We start from the raw sequence: 23,479 nt of genomic DNA on the forward strand, positions 1-23,479 counted from the left end.
TCCGTTTTGAATTAATTTATGTATGTGCTGTTAAGTCTAAGGTCCAATTTTATTCTTTTGCATGTGCACATCCAGTTTTCCCAGCACTGTTGAAAAGTCTCTCCCTTCCCCGTTGAATGCCTGCATTAACAGATATGCATTTGCAATCGATTTTGGCGAATTCCAATTTTATCTCCGTTAAAAGAATTCCATTCTTCTCATCAGTATATTTGTATTATATATTCAATCGTTATTACTATATCTTTAGTTTCGTCAATATAAAATTGGGGAAGGGGCGGTATTTCAGGACTGAGGAGAGCGACGATTTGTGTGGTCACCTAGGGGACCGCACGGCGCCCCTCGCTGGAGCTTCTGATCGTCAAGGGCTCTCTGGGAGGGTCCTGGGTCCTCTCTGAAGGCGCAGTTCTGCGAGGCCGGGAGCGGGGGCCGGGGACCGGGTAGTCAGCGCGGCCCTGGTGAGAAGCCTACCGGGGGGAGAGGGTGGGAGTTCCCAGCAGGGTCCGTGGGAAGAGGTCGGGCCCCGGCACCGCCGGCGCATGCGTATCGCCGAGCCGGAGCCAGCGCTGCGCGGCCGCCATTGCTGGGAGGCTTTCGTCAGAGCCTGGCTGGCCCCGGCGGCTGGTCCAGCCCCAGGGGCCTGTCACTGGGCGTCATTGGCTCAGGCATCAGGGCCCTCATCACCTTCTCCCGCCTCGGTCGGGACAGGCGGCGGCGGCTGCGGCGTCAGGGGGCGGAGCCGCCCGGGGCGCCCTTTGTCTGTGCCGGCGGGTGAGTGCGGCGCCCGCGGGCGGGTGGCTGGAGAGGGGGCTGGGCGGGCGGGGGTCGCGGGGCGGGGAGCCCTCGACTCCGAGCCCCCCAGGCGGCGCCCTCCGGCTTCTCGGACCCCCTGTTCCCCTTTCATGGGAAGGCCTTCCCATTCCCAAGATTACAAACCTATTTTCCTCTAATATTTTCTGCAATTTATTTTTGTATAGGCGTGGGTGGGTATCATTTTTGGAAAGTTTTTCCCATCTCAAGAGTATTAAAAGATTCACCTTTATTTTCGTCTAATACTTTTAAAGGATTAAAACAATTTTTTTTTTTACATTTTAACCTATTGGATATTAATTTTGTGATAACCTGTAAGATAGAAAAATGCCTTTTCCCCCCCGTCATCTTGCCGTCATCTCTTTCCCACTGAATTGAAATGACACTTATCTATTCTACAGACGTTTGTATACTCACATCTGTTTCTAGCCTGTTACACTGCTCTCACAGTTTCTGCAGTGATACCATTTTGTTTTAATATAAAATAAGTTTTAATATGTGGCAGAGCAGATCCCCGTAATTGTGTCTTTTGATTTAATGAACTTTGTTTCTTTTACTTACTTTGAATTGTGGGAAATATTAAAGGTACAAAAATTACCATTTTCCAAGACAGAATTGATCATGGCACTTAGTAGGTGCTCTATTAAATGGAGAATATTGAAAGTCACTCTGTTGCTGAAAACTTTTGTATACTTCCCTGATGCCATTAGGATAATGTTTTAGTTTCTTAGCAGTGACCTCAAAGCCCTTTTCTTCCAAGGGGCAAGCATATTTTAAATTCATGGCCGCAGTCACCAGCGGCAGTGATTTTGTTTGCTCCTTGGAAGAAAAACTATGACAAACCTATGCAGCATATTAAAAAGCAGAGACATTACTTTGCCAACAAAGATCGATGTAGTCAAAGCTGTGGTTTTCCAGTAGTCATGTATGAACATGAGAGGTGGACTATAAAGAAAGCTGAGCACTGAAGAATTGATGCTTTTGAACTGTGATGTTGGAGGAGACTCTTGAGAGTCCTTTGGAATGTAAGGAGATCAAACCAGTCAATCCTAAAGGAAATCAACCCTGAATATTCATTGGAAGGACTGATGCTGAAGCTGAAATTCCAATATTTTGGCCACTCTGAAGGAGATCAGCCCTGGGATTTCTTTGGAGGGAATGATGCTGAAGCTGAAACTCCAGTACTTTGGCCACCTCATGTGAAGAGTTGACTCATTGGAAAAGACTCTGATGCTGGGAGGGTTTGGGGGCAGGAGGAGAAGGGGACGACAGAGGATGAGATGGCTGGATGGCATCACTGACTTGATGGATGTGAGTCTGAGTGAACTCTGGGAGTTGGTGATGGACAGGGAGGCCTGGCATGCTGCGATTCATGGGGTCTCGAAGAGTTGGACACGACTGAGCAACTGAACTGAACTGAACTGGTGCAAAGAGCCAACTCATTGGAAAATACCCTGATGCTGGGAAAGAATGAAGGCAGGAGGAGAAGAAGACTATAGAGGACAGAATGGTTAGATGGCATCCCCAATTTGATGGACTTGAGTTTGAGCAAACTCCGAGAATTGGTGAAGGACAGGGAAACCTGGCATGCTACAGTCCATGGGGTTGCAGAGTTGGCCATGACTGAGTGACTGAACAACAACAAAGCCCTTCATGACGTTAATATTGCATACTGCTTTGCCTTCCGTCCTTGCACTTTATGTTGTAGGCATACCAAACTGCCAGGACAGGACCCAAAACCCTCTGGGGAAAATGCATTAATTAAATTATATCAAAATTATATCAGAAAAGCCCATGTGCCAAGTATTTTGAAAAATATTTGCTATATTTGAAAAGAGCAAAGGGCTTAAAATTAGAGACATAAAATACTTGCAACATGTGTTAGAGAAAGTACCGTAATATGTAAAGAGACTTGTTGAAAAAAGAAAAGTGTGGGACTTCTCTGGTGATCCAGTGGCTGAGTCTGCTCTCCCAGTGCAGGGCGCCCTAGTTCAACCCCTGATCAGGGAATTAGATCCCACATGCCGCAACTAAGACCCAGCACAGCCAAATAAATAATAATAATAATAAAGGTGAAAATCTTAACTTAAAAAAAAAGTGGACAAAGGATATGCACAGGCAATTTATAGACGAATTACAGCAAATTACAGGAAACCAATAAACAAAAAAAGTGCTTAACCTCATAAGTAATTATAGAATGCAAATGAAGACAAAGATACTTTTCACCGTTTAGACTGGGAAAATATATCAATATTGGTGCTAACAAAGTGTCGAGGCAAATGCAGAGGGGCAGGGCCCCGGTTGTACAATTTAGGAAATATTTTGAGTGGCAGTATGACTACACCTAGTAAAATGTTAAGTGAGTTCACTCTGTGGCTCAGAAATTCTATTCTAAGATCTGTCCTGCTGAAATACTTGCACAGGTGCACAGGGATGTGTGTACAAAGATGCTCATTACAATATTGTTTGTAGTTTGAGAAAGGGATACCACTTAAATGCTAACTATGAGTGTGGTTAAACGTATTGTGGTAGATCTGTACAGTGTAATATTGTGCTGTTATAAAAGTAGAATAAGGTAGTTTGTTATGAAGTTAATAAAAGGAAAGATTTCTAAGATCAGCATTTCCAAAAGTGTGTTTTATGGAACCCTGTTCCCATCAGAAGAGAAGGCAATGTACTCTTGCCTGGAAAATCCAGTACTCCACTCCAGTACTCTTGCCTGGAAAATCCCATGGATGGAGGAGCCTGGTAGGCTGCAGTCCATGAGGTCACTAAGAGTCGGACACGACTGAGTGATTTCACTTTCACTTTTCATTTGCATGGATTGGAGAAGGAAATGGCAACCCACTCCAGTATTCTTGCCTGGAGAATCCCAGGGACGGGGGAGCCTGGTGGGCTGCCGTCTATGGGGTCGCACAGAGTCGGACTGAAGCGACTGAGCGGCAGCAGCAGCAGCAGCATTCGCATCAGATGCCATAAAAAGTACTCTCAAACTAGTTATGTTTGTATATAATGTATAATATACTTGAAATATTCCTCATTCCCTTGGGTTCATAGGAGGAGAAACCTGTCTTCCTAACATGGTTAGTGCAGTTTTTGTTGTGAATATATGGTTTTCAGGTGATTGGGTTTGAAACCCCAAGACATTCTTGTGAATTCAACCTGGCTCTTCAGACCATGGGACCTTTTTTGAATTTTTGCTTGATAAAATAAAGACCTGATCCTTAAAGTGCTTTTAAATTATTTTTGAAAGATCTTCCTATTAGTGAAAACTGGTTGTAAAATGTTAGATTCTTGGCATGTCTTGGCTTGAATGGCTTCTTTCTCTAACAGGGCCATTCCATTGGAACCATAGTTTCCTTTCTTTCTTCCTATTACTTCTCAGAAATGGTTTTATTCTTTGTTTCTATCAGTAGTTTTTGAGAGGAGTTTTTCAGGTCAACTTTTGTGAACGGAGAACAAATGTATTCTCATGATTATTAACAGATCAATACATTTCATTCTGTTATTGGTACTGGTGAAATGCCTGTTTTTTTCTTCTTTCTGGGGAGAAAGCCACTCTATTTGAAAGTCTTTCTGTGGGAAAGGACCACATGATTTCTGTTCCAAGAAGAGGGTGGGAGAGGACTAAGGCTAAATTTGTTGTAGTTGCTGCTTCTGTATCTCTCTGCTCTTTGAGAAATTCTAAAACTGCTTTTTTGATTGTTTTAATGAATTCCACCTCCTGTGGTGCTCTGTCTTTATCAATGAACAGTGTGTATATCTCTTTTTAGACTCCATAGGTCTCTAGGGGACCAACACTGCTGGAGTTCTTCTGCTGACTCTGATGCATCTCATTACAAGTGCTCAGCCTGAAATTGTATCTCTCAAGATCTCTGCCAGGAGGCAGATTCGAATATCACAGTGACGTATGTACATGTAGGATTGATGCCTTTAGTGAAAAAAAAAACAGCAGCAGTGTAATAGCCAACTTCAGGAACCTCCACATCTCAACTCTACATGAAGAAGGCAAGATCCTGAGAGTGGCTGCCCTGGGAAGCAGAAATCACTCTCATGAATATCCACTGTCTCCTGACCCTCTCATGAGATCAGGCACCTTTAATACCTGCGACTGGCTGTTGCCTTTAAGGCACTGGAAAATCAGCCTTCGGGGACTGACAGGGCTGCTGAAGCTGTTAGAACTGGTATGTCTCCTGACTGTTGTGCCCGAAGAGAATAAGGCTTTGGTAACATTACAACTGAAGGACTGCCAAGAGGTGTAGTCATCCTCGTGGAGGACTGAATCCAGGTACTCAAAAAGGAAGGTGAACATTCTGAGAAATGAAAAGAGTGAAATCTCTTTCTGTATTGGAAGGGTCATCTTTTTAATAACGTTTAATGTTTATTTTTATTTATTTATTTATTTTTGGCTGTGCTGGGTCTTCCTTTGCTGTGTGCAGGCTTTCTCTAGTTGCAGCGAGCAGGGGCTACTCTCTAGTTGTGGTGTGTGGGCTTCTCATTGTGGTGGCTTCTGTTGTTGCAGAGCAGAGGCTCTGCAGTGCACAGGCTTCAGTAGTTGCAGCATGTGGGCTCAGTAGTTGCAGTTCATGGGCTCTAGAGCACAGGCTCAGTAATTGTGGTGCATAGGCTTAGCTGCCCCACAGCATGTGGGATCTTCCTGGATCGGGGATTGAACCTGTGTCTCTTGCATTAACAGGGGGATTCTTTATCAATGAGCCAGTAGGGAAGGCATAGAAGGATCATTTTTTTTTTTAATCATTTTTTTAAATTAATTTATTTTTTAATTGAAGGATAATTGCTTTACAGAATTTTGTTGTTTTCTGTCAGACATCAACATGAATCAGCCATAGATGTACATATGTCCCTTCCCTCTTGGACCTCCCTCCCATCTCCCTCCCCATCCCACCCCTCTAGGTGATACAGAGCCAATGTTTGAGTTCCTTGAGACTCACAGCAAGTTCCCACTGCCTATCTATTTTACATATGGTAATGTAAGTTTCCATGGTACTCTTTCCATACATCTCACCCTCTCCTTCCCTCTCCCCATGTCCATAAGTCTATTCTCTATGTCTGTTTCTCCACTGCTGCCTTGCAAATAAATTCATCAGTACCATCTTTATAGATTCCATATATATGTGTTAATATATGATATTTATCTTTCTGTTTCTGACTTACTTCACTCTGTATAATAGGCTCTAGGTTCATCCACCTCATTAGAACTGACTCAAATGCATTTCTTTTTATGGCTGAGTAATATTCCCATTTGTATAGGCACCACATATACTTCTTTATCCATCATCTGTCAATGGACATGTTCTAGCTATTGTAAACAGTGCTGCAATGAACATTGGGGTACATGTTCATTGTACATGTACATGTCTTTTTCAGTATTTGTTTCCTCATGGAATATGCCTAGGAGTGGAATAGAAGGATCATCTTAAAGAGAGTAGAGGAGATGCCTGGACTTTGAGTTTAGGGGTGAGTTTATGCTCTTAAAGAGTAAGAATAACTCCTCAACATAAATTCTCTGGATCACATCATCTCAGTGGTTCTCATCTGCTGCTTGGAATCATTTGGAGACTTCAGAATTTAAAAATGCTGTTGCCCAGGTTCACCTAAGATTGTTAAATCCAAATCTCAGGGAAGAGGGGCTGAGCACTGGCATCTTTTTAAAATCCCCCCCAAGTGAGTAGCTAGTGCTAAAAACCAATGAGCACCCTGAGCTTCCCATATGTCGCAACAAGTGGAGTTGTACCACAGAGAGACAGCCATACTTTAAATTCCTCAGTGTAATAGAGGAACAAGAGTGTCAGAGTTACGTCACCCAGCCTTTAGACTTATGTCTTAGAGGGCTTCTGTCTAAACCGTCTGCCATCCTGATACAAGACAAAAGGTGCAAGATTTAGGTGAAGCTTTAATATCATTCCTTGACAAGATTCTTCTCTTCTTTTCTCAGGAATGCCCTCTCAGGATGCTGTACTTTCCCAGGAAGGAAACACAGAGAAGGAAATGAATGTTGGCTCACAGACAGTCATGTCTCAGGTAAGTTCAGTTTTTTTTTTTTTTTTTTAATAACTTTATTTTTTGGTGTTTTTTTTTTTTTTGGCTGTGTTAGGTCTTTGTTCCTGTGGGGGCTCTTCTCCAGTTGTGGCAAGTGGGACCTACTCTCTAGTTGTGGTGTGCAGGCTGCTCATTGCGATGGCTTCTCTTGTCACAGAGCATGGGCTCTAGGGAACATGGGCTCCGTAGTTGCAGCTCCCAGGCTCTAGAGCACAGGCTCAATAGTTGCGGTGCACAGACTTAGTTGCTCCAAGGCATGTGGGATCTTCTCAGATCAGGAATCAAACCCATGTCTCCAGCATTGGCAGGCTGGTTCTATACCACGGAGCCACCAGGGAAGCCCCAGATAAGTTGTTTTCCTCTCCTCTGAAATGCCATGGTGGCTCGCAGAATGTAGGTACTTTTATTTTTCAATTCTCAGAAGAACTAAGCTCCCCAAGTCCAGAGCCCTTGAGATTCCTGTGACAGATGTGACATATCTGTATGTGATGTTTCCCACCCACCTTCCATACCTCTTTATAGCTCTTCTCTCCTTCAGCATTTTTATCAGCTTGTAGATTCATGTCTGTCCTGGATGTTGTAAAGGCAACACAAGAAGCCGTAGACTATCTTTTAATAGTGCATGTGTGCGTGCTCAGTTGTGTCTGACTCTTTGTGACCCCATGGACTGTAGCCCACCACGCTCCTCTGTCCATGGAATTTTCCAGGCAAGAATACTGGAGTGTGTTGCCATTTCCTACTCCAGGGGATCTTCCCAACCCAGAGAGCAAACCCACATCTCCTGCATTTTTTGTATTGGCAGACGGATTCTTTAAATCACCCTTCCCTTAAATAGCTCACTAGAATTTAAACGCTTGCCATTCAGTCTTCAAACAATGAATGATGCCCATGTCACTGACCACTTGGAGGTAATGGAATTATTAATATACCTGAGGACCTCTGCTGCCACAAATTAATGTGGCAAATTAACGCCACAAATTAAGCCAGCCACAGCATCAGTCCTTCCAGTGAATATTCAGGACTGATTTCTTTTAGGATTGACTGATTTGATCTCCTTGCTGTCCAAGGGACTCTCAGGAAAGTCTTCTCAAGCACCACAGTTAGAAGACATCAATTCTTCAGCACTTGACATCCTTTACGGTCCAACTCTCACATCTGTACATGACTATTGGAAAAACCATAGCTTTGACTCTGTGCAGCTTAGTCAGTGAAGTGATGTCTTTGCTTTTTAGTATGGTGTCTAGGTTTGTCATAGCTTTTCTTCCAAAGAACAAGTGTTGTTTAATAGCATACTCTATAATTTACCCAGTCATCATTTATTGTCTACTTTCCCCTGCTGAAGTTTCATAAAGGAAGAGAATTTTAGTCTCTTGTTCACTAGTATATCTCAAGCCCTATAGGTGACCCATAGGAAGCACTGAATAAATATTTGTTGAACAAACAGGAATTTTGCATATGATAAACCATATCTCAACCCAGTGGTGAAAAGATGGTTTATTCAATAATCAATGATATTTCTGTGGAGCCATGTGTAAAAAGGTAAAGTTGAATCTATACCTCATACTTTACATCAGAACAGTCTTCAAACTGATCAAATATTTAAATATGAAAAACTAAGCCACAAAAGTTACACAAGAAAATAATTTGGGAATTCCTTTATAACCTACAACTGAGAATCCAGAATCCGTAAAAGAAAAGACTAATAAGAAAGAGAGAGGGACAGGAGAGAGAAAGAGAGAGAGAGCCAGCTGAGCAAAGGGCAGAAGACAGAAAGGAGAAGATTATTTTTGGAATCATAAAGGACCTCCAGGAGAGTTAGTGGGGCCCTAAAGGACCTTTCACAGGACTTAAAGGATAGTAAGGAAAATCTTGTCATGAGCTGAAGAAAGGGGACACTTGAAGAAGAAATTTTGGTCAACGTTGTCACCTTCAGTAACAAGAAAAATAGGAACTATACTTAATGGACTCAATGATATATTTAAGGAGATTTTCAGGTAGAAGACTAAAAGTGCCAGGTGTCAGCTTCTGGGTGGTTAAAGTAAAATGTGAGAGGAAAAGATAAACTAGATAAAGAACCATTACATATAAAGGAAGCAGACAAGAAAATATGCTCAACCTCGCTAATCGTCAGGGAAATGCAAATCAAAACCACAGTGTGCTGTCCCCTCACACCTGTCAGAATGGCTGTCATCAAAAAGAACAGAAATAACAAATTTTGGCGAGGATGTAGAGGAAAGAGAACCTTCATACGCCGCTGGTGGCGATGTAAATTGGTGCAGCCACTATGGTAAACAGTATGGAGGTTTCTCAAAAAGCTAAGAATAGAACTAGCACATGACCCAGCAGTTCTGCTCTTGGGTATATACCCCCCAAAAAAACTAAAACACAAATTCAGAAAGATACATGAACCCCAGTGTTCAAAGAGGCATTATTTACAATTGCCAAGACATGGAAGCAACCTCAGTGTCCGTGAAGAGATGGATGGATAAGGATGTAGTGTATGTATACAATGAAATTACTCCTCAGTCATAAAAAAGAATGAAATTTTGCTATTTGCAGCAACATGGATGAACTTGGAGGGCATTATGCTAAGTGACATAAGTCAGAGAAAGACAAATACTGTATGATATCACTTTTATGTGAAATCTGAAAAATACAACAAACTAGTGAATAAAACAGAAAAGAAGCTGACTTGCATATATAGAGACCAAACTAGTGAGAACCAGTGGGGAGAGAGAATGGGGAAGGGGCAATACAAGAAGTAGGGGATTAAGAGGTACAAACTATTATGTATGAAATAAGCTACAAGAATCTACAACACAGGGAATATAGCCAATATTTTATAACAACTATAAATGGAGTATAACCTTTAAAATTCATGAATCACTATATTGAACACCTGTAACTTAAATAATATTGTACATCAACAGTATTTCCATTTTTTTAAAACATCAAAAATATGTATATAAAGGAGCCAGAAATTACTGAGTTTGAAAATAAAACTGTTTCTCATTCACACCTCTCAACATGTGCCCAGCTCAGCTACATTATAGAATTGTTGTTTACTTGAATGGGAGTGTGTGTGGCAGTTATTTCTATGAGTTTCCCACCACTTTGAGTTTGTGAAGGATAAAGGGTGGGGCGAAATACCTATTTCTTCAACTCACAGAAAGAAAAATAGAGAGAAAGCTTTCAAGGAACCATACCTGGGAACTATGCTCCAAGAGCTTCATCTGCCTGTGGACCTGGTGTAGATGATAAGATCCCAGACTTCAAATTGATGCATCAAACGTAGGGGTCTTGAGGAAGATGAATAAAATCTGCATAAGGAAGGGATGTGAATATTTACCTTCAGAGGGTAAACAGTAGCAGGTTGTATTTTCTGAAAATGGCACAATTTCTCCCATTCCATAGGTTCCTCTTATACTGACTTAACTACTCTTATCAGGAGAGGTGTGATTGTGTGCCTTCCCCTTGGATCTGGCTTGTGACTGTGGTGGAACCGAAGCCACGTGACTCTTGAGGCTGGATGAAGAAAGGTGGTTCTCGTGGGAATTTTGCATTTGGCATCCAGCTACCATGCCATGAGGAAGCCCAGGCAGCCTGTGGACAGGCTTGTATGGAGAGGACCAAAGGCACCTGACTGAGCTCCCAACTTTCAGCCAGTACCAACTTGCCAGCCAAATGAATGAGCCTCTTAAAAAGTGAATCTTACAGCCCAAAGTTGAGCCTCCCAGCTGAAACAAAGTGGAACAAAGATGAGCTACTCCTGCTGAATCCTGCCCATGTTACAGATTCTGTGAATAAAATAAATGATTGTTATTGTTTTGAGCCACTAAATTTGGAGGTGGTTTGTTATACAGCAATAGATAATGACACAATGGATACCACCCCTACAGAAGTCAGCTTGACAATATGTATCAAAATTGCAGATTCATATACTCTTTTGCCAGACATCTTGTGGGGAATGTATTCTAGATACAGACTTATATACAACAGCAAAATAATATACTTTCAAAATAATTCACTGCAGCATGATTTATAGTAACAAGAGAGTAGAAAATAGCTAAAATGTCTATTAGTAGACTAGTTACATAAGTTGTGGGATAGTCACACAATACCACACAGCTATTAAAAAAAAAAAGGAGGAAGAAATTATGAACTGATGTGGAGGGATTTCCAGCATAAAGTGTTCAGTGAAAAAAATCAGAAGCAAAAGATTACCTAAATATGCTACTTTGTACAAGAAAGAAGAAACAAAAATATATAAATGTATCAAATTCTTATTTGAGGGAAAAGAGAAATTGAAAGGCTAAACTTGCATCTAATGAGATTGGTTACTTGTAGGACTTAGATGGAAAAGGGGTGAAAAAGAGGGAATGGAGGTGGGCATATGCCAGGAGGGCTTAAAATTGAAAATAAAAAGAAATAAGTGAGCCAAACTGTATTTCAAATTACTGATATAACCACACTGAAAAGGAGTTAACTTTTGAAACTAAATCATTTCTTGTACTCTGTGTCCTCAGGCTAAAAACAAAACAGTTCTCAATACTGAACTCTCATTTGTAGGCTTGTTCTGTGCAGAGACATGTTCCCTGGTAGCTCAGCTGGTGAAGAATCCGCCAGCAATGAGGAGATGCCAGTTCAATTCTTGGGTCGGGAAAATCCCCTGGAGAAAGGATAGGCTACCACTCCAGTATTCTTGGGCTTCCCTAGTGGCTCAGACTGTGAAGAATCTGCCTGCAATGCTGGAGACCTGGGTTCAGTCTCTGGGTTAGGAAGATCCCCTGGAGGAGGGCAAGGCAACCCACTCCAGTATTCTTGCCAGGAGAATCCCCATGAACAGAGTAGCCTGGTAGGCTACAGTCCTTGAGGTTGCAAAGAGTCAGACACGACTGAGCAACTAAGCACAGCACATGTGTTAGCAATACCAAAACCACTTTCTTTAAAATCTAGGATTGAGCAAATAAGTAAACACATTGTCCATAATTTTGTTGTTATTGTTTACTTACTCAGTTCAGTTCAGTTGTATCTGACTCTTTGTGACCCCATGGACTGCAGCACGCCAGACTTCCCTGTCCATCACCAACTGCCAGAGCTTGCTCAAATTCATGTCCATCAAGTCGGTGATGCCATCCAACCATCTTATCCTTTGTCATCCCCTTCTCCTCCTGCCTTCAGTCTTTCCCAGCATCAGGGTCTTTTCCAGTGAGTCAGTTCTTTGCATCAGGTGGCCAAAATATTGGAGTTTCCGCTTCAGCATTAGTCCTTCCAATGAATATTCAGGACTGATTTTCTTTAGGATTGACTGGTTGGGTCTCCTTGCAGTCCAAGGGACTCTCAAGAGTCTTCTCCAACACCACAGTTCAAGAGCATCAGTTCTTCAGCGCTCAGCTTCCTTTATGGTCCACCTCTCACATCCATACATGACTATTGGAAAAACCATAGCTTTGACTAGATGGGGGCTTCCCTGATAGCTCAGTTGGTAAAGAATCTGCCTGCAATGCAGGAAACCCCAGTTCGACTCCTGCATTGGGAAGATCCGCTGAAGGGAATGGCCACTCACTCCAGTATTCTTGTCTGGAGAATTCCATGGACTGTATAGTTCATGAGGTTGCAAAGAGTCGAACACGACTGAGTGACTTTCGCTTTTCACTTTGACTAGATGGACCTTTGTCAGCAAAGTAATGTGTCTTGTCATAGCTTTTCTTCCAAGGAGCAAGCATCTTTTAATTTCATGGCTTCAGTCACCATCTGCAGTGATTTTGGAGCCCAAGAAAATAAAGTCTCTCACTGTCTCCATTATTTCCCCATCTATTTGCCGTGAAGTGATGGGACTGGATGCCATGATCTTAGTTTTTTAAATGTTAAGTTTTAAGCCATCTTTTTCACTCTCCTCTTTCACTTTCATCAAGAGGCTCTTTAGTTCCTGTTTGCTTTCTGCTATTAGGGTGGTATCATCTGCATATCTGAGATTATTGATATTTTTTCCAGCAGTCTTGATTCCAGCTTGTGCTTCATCCAGCCTGGCATTTCACATGATGTGCTCTGCATATAAGTTGAATAAACAGGGTGACCATATACAGCCTTGATGTACTCTTTTCCCAATTTGGAACCAGTCGATTGTTCCATGTCCAGTTCTCACTGTTGCTTCTTGACCTGCATACAGATTTCTCAGGAGGCAAGTAAGATGGTCTGGTATTCCCATCTCTTGAAGAATTTCCCACAGTTTATTGTGATCCACAGAGTCAAAGGCTTTTGCATAGTCAATGAAGCAAAAGTAGATGCTTTTTCTGGAATTCTCTTGAAGGGAATTATAAGATAAGAGAGATATGGGTCAGAGAAGGGAATTACAGATATAAGAGAGGATAGAATAAACCCTGCTATGTTGGATTAGATTTAGAGGTATCAGTATGGACCCATGTTTTTTTCCTAACCAGTTGATCTCTTGACCCATGAGTTTTAATATCACTAAACACAGGGTTGTATATAGAGTTGTGTGTGTATACAGGGTTGGATATGGAGTTGTGTGTGTATACACAGATGTTTTTCTGGAATTCTCTTGCTTTTTCTATGATCCAACGGATGTTGGCAATTTGATGTTTAGTCACTCAGTTGTATCCAACTCTTTTATGACCCCATGGACTTCAGCCCACCAGGCTTCACTGTCCATAGGATTTCCCAGGCAAGAATAATGGAGTGAGATGCTTTGCCCTCCTCCAAGGGATCTTCCCAACCCAGGGATCGAACCCACATCTCCTGCATTACAGGCAGATTCTTTACTGCTGAGCCACCTGGGTAAGACAAGCCGGGTGTCTCATGGTCAGATAAGGGAATTACAGATATGAGAAGAGAGGATAGAATGAACCCTGCTATGTTGGATTAGATTTAGAGATATCAGTATGGACCCATGGTGTTTTGTTTTTTTTTAACCAGTCATTCTCTTGACCTATGGATTTTAATTAATATCAGTAAATACAGGGTTGGATATGGAGTGAAGTTGTGTGTGTATACGTACATCATTGTATATATTCCCCTCTCTCCTAGATACGACCCCTGAGAGGGCCTAGAAGAAATGGTACTCCGGTAGCACTGGATGCAGCTAGTGCCCAGATCTTGGGGTCTAAGTGCCATTTTTCATTAAAGGGAACCAGGCATAGCACTTAAGGATTTGACCAACAGAGCAGAACATGACAGACTGCCTCCCTGTATCAGCTGGGGAAGCAGAGCAGCTCAGTATTTTACCACTAGAAGGAATCAGGAATCCTTTGTCTACTGCACCACCTTTGACTCTTCCCTTAAGGGCCCCTGTAAAGGAAAAACAAAAAGGTTTCTGGCTGAGCGGGGATATACTTAATGTTTCAGGAATCACTGACATTCCAGGACGTGGCTGTGGACTTCACCAGAGAAGAGTGGGACCAGCTGTACCCTGCTCAGAAGAACCTCTACAGAGATGTGATGCTGGAAAACTATAGGAATCTGGTTGCACTGGGTAAGGAGGGCATCTCTGTAAGTCGTGTCTGATTCTTTGGGACCCCATGGACTTTGGCACGCCAGGCTCCCCTGTCCTTTACTATCTCCCAGAGTTTTCTCAAATTCATGTCCATTGAGTCGTTGATGCTATCTAACCATCTCATCCTCTGTCGCCCCCTTCTCCCTTTCTTTTCAGTCTTTCCCAACATCAGGGTCTTTTCCAGTGAATCAGCTCTTCTCATCAGGTTCCTATAGTATTGGAGCTTCAGCTTGAGCAGTAGCAGTCCTTCCAGTGAATATTCTGGGTTGATTTCCTTTAGGATTGACTGGTTTGATCTCCTTGTAGTCCAAGAGATTCTCAAGAGTCTTCTTCAGCACCACAGTTAGAAAGCATGAGGCCAGGATGGAAGAAAGGCAATCAGTTGTGGAGACAAGAGACCTCTGTTTCCTGCTTTCTCCTCTGGTGAAATGTGTTGACTTTGAGATGGGTAGCTTTATTTTGCTGCCTCAGAAGCCTCCCCTTTCCAAATCCAAAGACCCTAAAGATAAAAAAAAGTTTGGAAATGAGTTCTGAGATTTTTGTTCCCTGTGTAAAATTCTAAGACATTTTCCTCTTGAACAGGGCATCAACTGTATAAGCCAGAGGTGATCACTCAGTTGGAGCAGGAGGAGCAGTGGATGATGGGAAGAGTCAGCTCACCAGACACTCATCCAGGTGAGAAGAGAGCATTTGAGTATTTGTGACTCAGTGAAGGAAAATAGTCACTTTTGAAATAATGGAGTGTGCTCCGAACATCTCCCTCTGGGATTTAAAGGATATCAAGGCATTTTTAATGGGTTTGGTCCTTGGGTTGGGACGATCCCCTGGAGAAGGAAATGGAAACCCACTCCAGTATTCTTGCCTGGGAAACCTCATGGACAGAGGAGCCTGGAGGGCTACAGTCCATGGGGTCCGAAAGAGTTGGACATGACTTAGCAACTAAACAGCAGCCGCAGCAGAGGCCTTTTAAAAATTTCAGTTCATATTTGACATTTTTCCAAAGTAAAAATGACTATTTTTTTCTGATTAAACAGATTATATATATATATATATATACTTACTATTTTAAAAATTTGCAGAACACAAAAATTATTTTGAAAGTTTTAGTTTGTTCATAAATACCTTGATATTGCAAATCTCCACAAAGCACTTTCTTACTATTTTTTTGTTTATACATCATTTCAGGATTCTTTAAATCTTTTTCTTTTCCATACCAAAAACCCTCTACCATTTTTACCCATTTTTCATTATTTTTTTTCTTTTTATTATCAAACATGTTAAAGTTGTCTAAAATCTGTAGCCTTGGTTCTCAGTCTCTTGTTCACCTTTGTGATAGGATCCCTGTCATACTTATGTTATTAAAATTGTTTTCTTGGAGATTACCACTAAATTCCTTCCAGTCAAGTCCAGTGGCTAAAACAAACCACCATTATCATGTTCCAGGATCATGTTGCATTTGACTGTGTTGACTTGATTCTTGAAAATTGTCTCGCACCTGGGCTTTCACACCATTCTTGCCTCTTGTAGCCTCTCTCCTGTCTCCCAACCTGTTCTTTTTTTTAATTAATTTATTTTTAATAAATTAGCAAGGGTAAAGCAAGGGTAATTGCTTTAATAAAGCAAGGGTAATTGCTTTACAACATTGTGTTTCTGCCATACATCAACATGAATCTATCATAGCTATCCTACCTGCTCTTTTAAATACCTTCTCTTGCTCTTTATTCTTCTAAAGGCACGTCTTTCTTATGGACTTGGTGTTCATTCTTCAGTACTGTGCTTTTAAGTAGCTTCTCTATGTCATTTTTCCATTTCTACATTTCTAGCCTCAGTATTTCATGTACATTCTTTTCCCAGAGTTTAGCTTTGTTTATGAATGTCATACTGTCATTTTAATCAAGTATTTCAAACCCTGGACCTATTGATTCTCTACTCCTTTAAACCATCCTACTAAATGAGACTTCTTGACCAAAAAAAAAAAAACAAAACAAAAACCAAAACCCCAAAATCTTAGCTCCTTTTTGTGGGCATACCACCTGGTTATATTAGGAAACAGTGGACTGATGGGTATGTGCCAGATACTGAGTCATTAAGCCAAGTTAATGTACCCTATCTTGATTCTTTGCTCAGACACCTTGTTTCATCATTTGGGCTTGGTTTTCTGTCATTCAAACTTGAGCTTTGTGAAGCTGACTCTGACTCAGTTGTCTTTCTTGCTTATAGTGCTCTCGGTTATCTTAGGTAGGAAAACTTACTCCTTTTTCAGCCTCACTGGACCTAAATTTTTAGCCTGACAGGTGGTGCACCCCAGTGCTCTAAACCCTGTTTAGAGGCTGATAATTAAAACACTTTGTCAAGAACCCCTGAGCAATTTTCCTGACAATGATGATTAACATTATTTTCACAAACCTTCCTATCCTGGAACCTGGAGAATAGGAAACTAAAGAAGGAAAATGAAAAACTCCCTTTTCAGGCAAATTGCCAGTGTAGGTGCCCTCACAGAAACCTGAGCTGTTCTTTCCCACAGGTACATATGCTGCCATGTGAAGGAGCCATACTGTCTCCCATTATGTCCCTGCCCAAAGACTCCCAACTCGAGAAAATAATTACTACACTCAAGAAAATTTCCAGGTAATTCCCTGGCAGTTCAGTGGTTAGGACTCAGTGCTTTCACTGACAGGGCCCAGGTTCAGTCCCTGGTTTGGAATTTAAGATCCTGTAAGGTGTGCAGCATGGCCAGAATAGAAAAGAAATTTGTAGACTTCATTATCAACTGTACCTGGGTGGTCAGGGCTTTTGGCCCACAGATGAGGTTGAATAAGTGGTTTCTTTGTATCCTCCTCATCAGGGCAGGCAGCCTAGCAGTGTCCTCCAAGGAGACTGCTTACATTTTTGCATTTTCCTGTGAGACACAATCAGTTGTTTCTCTTATAAGGATGTGGTAAAATGTTTCTGTTGATGGAGGAACTGAGATAGAATGATCTGGCATGTGCAGCCTCATTCTGATGTGCCCTCTCGGGTATTGCTTGTCTCATTGTCTTCTACGTTAGCTGATGTCTATTTAATATCTAGAAATTCTCTTCCTAGCTAAGATGAGACATGGAAAATGTCTGATGGATCTAGCAATGAAAAGGTTAGGAATGATATTAATGAGAGAAGTGACAGGGGAGTAATTAGCAAAACAGTCAGTTTATACATTGCTGAGTAAACAGGGGGTTAAAAAAAAAAAAGTAGAGCTAGTAGTTGGACTTGCCTAACAGTCCAGTGGTTAAGATTCCACACTTCCACTCCAGGGGGTGTGGGTTTGATTCCGGGTCAGGGAACTAAGGTCCCACATGCTGCTGGTACAGCCAAAAACTAAAAAACAGTATAGCTAGTACATATATGGTACTTCTTACAAGAAGCTCAAATGAGAAGGTGAAGCAAAAAAAGAGGGTGACTGCTAGACTAGAAAGAAAGTGAAAGTGAAAGGGGCTCAGTTGTGTCCAACTCTTTGCGACCCCATGGACTATACAGTGGATGAAATTCGTAAAGCCTGAATACTGGAGTGGGTAGCCATTCCCTTCTCCAGGGGATCTTCCCACCCCAGGAATTGAACCCAGGTCTCCCACATTGCAGGCAGATTATTCACCAGATGAACCAGGTAGCTAGACTAGAAGGCAGTGTCAAAACAGGATCATTCTAAGCAGGAGTGATTCCAGCTTGTTTAAAGTGCTGAATGGAAGGGGTCAGGGAGAATGTAAGTAGAAAATAGAAAAGATGGGGCAAGGTTCTAAAAAAATGGGAGTGGGATTAGAGACAAGGAAATTAGAGTAACCTCCACTTGCTGCTTGGGCTACAGTTCGTGGGGTTGAAAGGAGTTGGACACAACTCAGCAACTAATACAATATTTGCCACAGCTAAAAAAGCCCACATGCAGCAATGAAGACCCAGCACAGCCAAAAATTTAGTATTAGTTTTATCATTTTAAACAAAAGTTTAAAATAGGAAGAAATACTTTTGAAATAAACAGATAGTGGGCACTGCAATAGAATAATCCACAGGTAAGATTGAGAAGGTCCTGGACTTGGCCCTGTGTTCTCTAAGCACAGTCTTTTCTGCCTCCCACCTCTGAGCACAGACTTTCTTCTGATATTTCTTATTCTCCTTTCCATTTTCTCCCAATTATGTATATTCCTGATGGATCTCTTTTTATGATTACCACTCATATTTTAAAATTTCTCCCTGCTCACTGCTTCTTGTCATCCTCTTATAGTCTTTGCCCTTGTTACATGGCTTCATTTCTAAACTTTCAGGGCCACATTTTCATTGTCTGCACTCCTGTCAGTTTCATTTGGTGATACACTATGCAACAATTTCTTTTTCAAACAGAGAATACTGAAGTGTTTATATGTTCTAAATTTCTTTTAGATGGGGAGAATAGACCAGAAATTAAAAAATCAAACCATAATATGTCTGATGAAAATCAAACCCATGACATGATAATGGAGAGACTAACAGGAGACAGTTTCTGGTACTCCATCTTAGGTGGACTCTGGGATTTTGATTACCAGTTAGAATTCAACCAAGAAAACCAGCAGAGATACTTAGGACAAGTATCTTTTACCCACAAAAAGATCACACAGGAGAGAGGCCTTGAATGTAGTAGATTTGGGGAAGACTATAATCTGAACTCAAACCTTCTTATGCAACAGAGAATTCCTTCAATGAAAATACCCCTTAATTCTGACACACAAGGAAATAGCATCAAACGTAATTCAGACCTGATTTACTATCAGGGAAACTATGTAAGAGAGAATCCTTATGAATATAATGAGTGTGGAAAAATCTTCAATCAACATCTTCTTCTTACCAGTCATATTCATACTGAAGGGAAACACAGTGAATGCAGGAAGGCCTTCAGCCAGAACTCATCTCTTACTCAACCTCAGATGGTCCTCACAGGAGAGAAACCCTATAAGTGTGATGAATGTGGGAAAAGATTCAGCCAGAGAATACACCTTATTCAACATCAGAGAATTCACACAGGAGAAAAACCTTTTATATGCAATGAATGTGGTAAAGCCTTCCGTCAACATTCATCCTTTACTCAGCATCTGAGAATTCATACTGGAGAGAAGCCCTATAAATGTAATCAGTGTGGTAAAGCCTTTAGCCGGATCACATCCCTTACTGAACATCATAGACTTCACACTGGAGAAAAACCTTATGAATGTAATTTTTGTGGGAAAGCCTTCAGCCAGAGGACACATCTTAATCAGCATGAGAGAACTCACACAGGAGAGAAACCTTATAAATGTAATGAATGTGAAAAAGCCTTCAGCCAGAGTGCACACCTTAATCAACATAGGAAAATCCACACTCGGGAGAAATTGTGTGAGTATAATAAATGTGAGAAAACCTTAAGCCACAGTCCTTCCCTTACTCCACAGCACATAACTCAGAATTTTTAGCTTTGTCCTTATGGGAATAATGGGAGTGGTAAGGAAATCATATGAATATATAAATACAGGAAAAATTGGGCTAGACCTTTTCATCCTGTTCAATATTAGATTATTCATAGTGGGGAGAAAGCTTATAAAAAACTTTTAATGCATAGAAACCAAATAAATTTAGACCTTAAATTTAGCATATTCCCAGGAGAAGTTATACATAGTGAAAATAATTTATTTTATAAACAAGATTATATTAGGAGTCATATTCTAAACTTTTTTTAATGACCAGAAATCCTGTAGGCAATGACCTATTGTTATTCCCTTGTGATTTTTATAGCATTCAGTTTTTAAATTATATAAACATTAATTAATTGAGGCTATTGTGTAGTATAACCAGTCACATTAACTTGAAATAAACAGAAAAGAGCAATATTTCTCAAACTTAAGTCATTTGTGTGTATCCTTTACCAATTTTATCATACTTAATGCTTACTTAATATTTTTCTTTAATAGGACTCAGGGTTTTTAGCCTTGTCCTAGGAAATATTATTTATGGAGATTGTGAGTTTTGTATGCTAATTATATTCTAATTTCCATCGAAATAAATATATAATTTTGAAGTTGAAAATATTCATTGGTGTACCATCTAAGTCTTCTGTACCATCATTTGAGAAGCCATGTGGTAGGATATGGCAATAATAATATTGTTTTTTAGGAATCCTTGCATTATTTTCATCAAACAGGTCCTGGGATCTCTAAGATGAGTCTTAGAGGAGACTAAGGGTCATATTGGTGACCTTTGAAAAGTGATTCAGAGAAATCTACTTTTTTATCCTGTTGTTGTAGTTTTAAATTTCCCTATGGCAAATGTATATTTTTGAATCAAAATTGTTATTTCTGTTACATTTGCAGGTTCAAATAGAGAGGAGGTTTTATTTTATACTGACAGGGACTTTATAAGAATCCCTTCACCTGTCTGCATCACTGTGGAAGTCAGAAGTAGGGGCTGTACCAGAGGGTAAGCAGTGGTGCCACGCTGAGGCAAAGAACCAGGAAAGAGCCTTATTGGTTTATATAAACAACTAAGGAAGCGCAGGGCCTTCCCAGGTGGCTCAGTGGAAAAGAATCCACCTGCCAATACAAGAGCTGTGGGTTTGATCCCTGGGTTGGGAAGATCCTCTGGAGAAGGAAACCCACTCCAGTATTCTTGCCTGGAGAATTCCATGGAGAGAGGAGCCTGGTGGGCTACATTTCATAGGGTTGCAAAGAGTCAGAAATGATTGAGCACACATGCAAGTAAGTGTTACTAGTTTGTTTAATAATTCACTTTATTTATTGAAGTATATTTATGTACCACCTTTTTCCAAAAGGAATTTAAGGTGGTTAAATTTTATGATCACTGCCTTGTTTGACAGAAATCGCAGTTTGATGTTACAAAGCATTGTAAATATAAACCGTCATAAACCATGAATAGCTACATCTAGTGAGCTGCTTTTTTCTTGGCTTTCTGTTTTTCTCTTGGTCTTCTCAGTCTTGGCTGAAGAAGCCATTAGACCAAGTTGGAACCCAGTCCCCTTGCTTTCTTTTTTTTTTTTCTTTTTCTTTTTTTTCCTTCCCCAGTCCCCTTGCTTTCTCACCTTTCTTCTAACATATCTCCCAGCTAAAGACTTCCCCATTTCTTTATTCTTGTGAAGGACTAGATATCATAGGCCTTAAGTCAAAGCTGGAATGATGTAAATTTTTAAAAAAAATTAAAACTCTAAAAAACAAGAAAGTAATGAAATGATTTCATTTCATTGTGGAAGTTAAATTTTTCAAGTACATTTTTGTCCCACACACCAGTGGATGAAATAGTTAAAACCCTGAGATACTGGAGTGAGGGAGGATTTCCAGTAATATCATGTTGAAATACCTTTGTAATGGAGATCAATTTTCAAGACAGAGAAGTTCTGAAAGTGTCTCTTCACCAAAGGGAGTAACATGTAAGATTTATTTGCCCTAAAGAGGCAGAGTATAGAGCTCTCAGGTTTCAGGAAGAGAGAGTGAGGCAAGATGAAGTCTCAGACAGCAGAGGTATAGGTTAAACGAAGTAATGATTAATTATAGTTGGTGAAGCCTTTGATCAAAGTATGCAATCAAGAAAAAAAAACCCTGAATAATCCATAAAGAGTGCTAAAGGCTTCAACAGAAGGCAGTGTATCTCACACAGGGAAAGGAGAGCAGTACAGGATTTTCAGAAGAAGATAAGCAGAATTTGGACAATTTCAGAAAAGAGGAGTCAGAACTGAAGGAGACCAGTCGGCCATGGATTTTCACCAATTCTTCATAAAATTAGAATCTATTACCTATCCTTAGGGTCATAAATGATTATGCTTATATTAACCATACAGTAAACGATGTCATTCTGGTGTGAATTCATTCTCATGTCCTTTGTTATCTTCAACATGTTCTAATTTAAGTGAATCCTAAAAGTATTTATTACATCGAAATTCTAGGGAGTCATAGGAATGGTTTACTCACTCAGAAACCTAACGTTATAACTTATTTCTGTCTAGGAGGGCAAGATATTACCCTTTTACATATGTTAATTCATTTGGTCCCTCCAACCAAGTGATGTTGCCTTTCTTTTATGAAAAAAGATACTGAAGCTTAGACATGATAATCGATAATTATTCAGTTTCTCAGACTGGAATGTCACTAGAACATGGATCATCTTACTCCTAATCCAGTGGATAAAAACAGTGCCTGGAACAGTGTTTTATAGCACTCTGAAAACATTTGATAAATGTATTAAATTTAATAAAATGAATTGCTGCTCAATACCAAAATTTGTATGACTCTCTTTCTCAGAATCTCAGAGTAAAAACAATTATTGTGTTGATAGATTCTCTTATGTCCAAAGGGCTTAAGGGCTGGGAGAAAAATACTCATTTGGATTTTGATTAATTTTCAATTTATTAATTTAAGAAACCAAACGACATTCCTTAAGTAGCCGACATTCCCCTAATTATTCATAGATGTGCAAATAATAAATACTTAAGAATTTCTAAAATGAGATATCCTTACTCTTGTAAACACTGATCAGATTTAAATACATCTAAACATTTCATTAAAGTCTCAGCCCTAAAATTTCAAATGTTATTAAGTGCCTTAAACACATTAAGAAACAGGTAAGAGGTACCCAGAATATCAAAAATGATTATACCAAAACTAGTTATAAAAATGTCGGACTTCCCTGACAGTTCAGTGGTTAAGACTCTGGGCTCCTAATCCAGGGGACCCGGGTTCCATCCCTGGTCAGGGAACTAGATCCCATATGCTACAACTAAAGAGTTCACATGCCACAGCTAAGACCCAGGAATGCTAAATAATATTTTTAAAAATCATTAAATTTTTTTAAAAGGGAAACAGCCTTAGTAGTATCTGATGAATGGAAAAGGAAATGTCATATATATATACACAAAATACTATATATATATATATATATATATATATATATATATTACATTATAGATGTATGTGTATGTATATGTAAATACAAATTCCATCGCTTTATATATACAAAATGAGGCTTCCCTGGTGGTTCAGTAGTAAAGAACCTGCCTGCCAACACAGGAGACACGGGTTTGATCCCTGATCTGGGAAGATAACCTGGAGAAGGAAATGG

General features: G+C 40.4%; 1 protein-coding gene across 5 annotated transcripts; it reads left to right on the forward strand.

Moving 5' to 3' along the window:
- Positions 1-448: 448 nt before the first annotated feature.
- ZNF713 (zinc finger protein 713) lies at positions 449-22,624 on the forward strand. 5 transcript variants are annotated; one of them, XM_055561960.1, is made up of 7 exons: positions 629-768; positions 4,581-5,095; positions 6,196-6,285; positions 6,764-6,849; positions 14,233-14,359; positions 14,963-15,055; positions 18,788-22,624. In XM_055561960.1, exons 4-7 carry the CDS (start codon positions 6,766-6,768, stop codon positions 19,828-19,830), a joined length of 1,347 nt encoding a protein of 448 aa, XP_055417935.1. In that variant the 5' UTR covers positions 629-768; positions 4,581-5,095; positions 6,196-6,285; positions 6,764-6,765; the 3' UTR covers positions 19,831-22,624. The 5 variants fall into 5 exon arrangements, with proteins under 5 accessions (XP_055417937.1, XP_055417936.1, XP_055417935.1 ...); XM_055561962.1 differs by lacking the exons at positions 4,581-5,095; positions 6,196-6,285 and adding an exon at positions 16,905-17,008 and having other exon boundaries at positions 449-768; XM_055561958.1 differs by lacking the exon at positions 6,196-6,285.
- The last annotated feature ends 855 nt before the right edge of the window (positions 22,625-23,479 follow it).

The sequence above is a fragment of the Bubalus kerabau genome, chromosome 23 (genome assembly GCF_029407905.1).
Source record: "Bubalus kerabau isolate K-KA32 ecotype Philippines breed swamp buffalo chromosome 23, PCC_UOA_SB_1v2, whole genome shotgun sequence".
NCBI classification, from domain to species: Eukaryota; Metazoa; Chordata; class Mammalia; order Artiodactyla; family Bovidae; genus Bubalus; species Bubalus kerabau.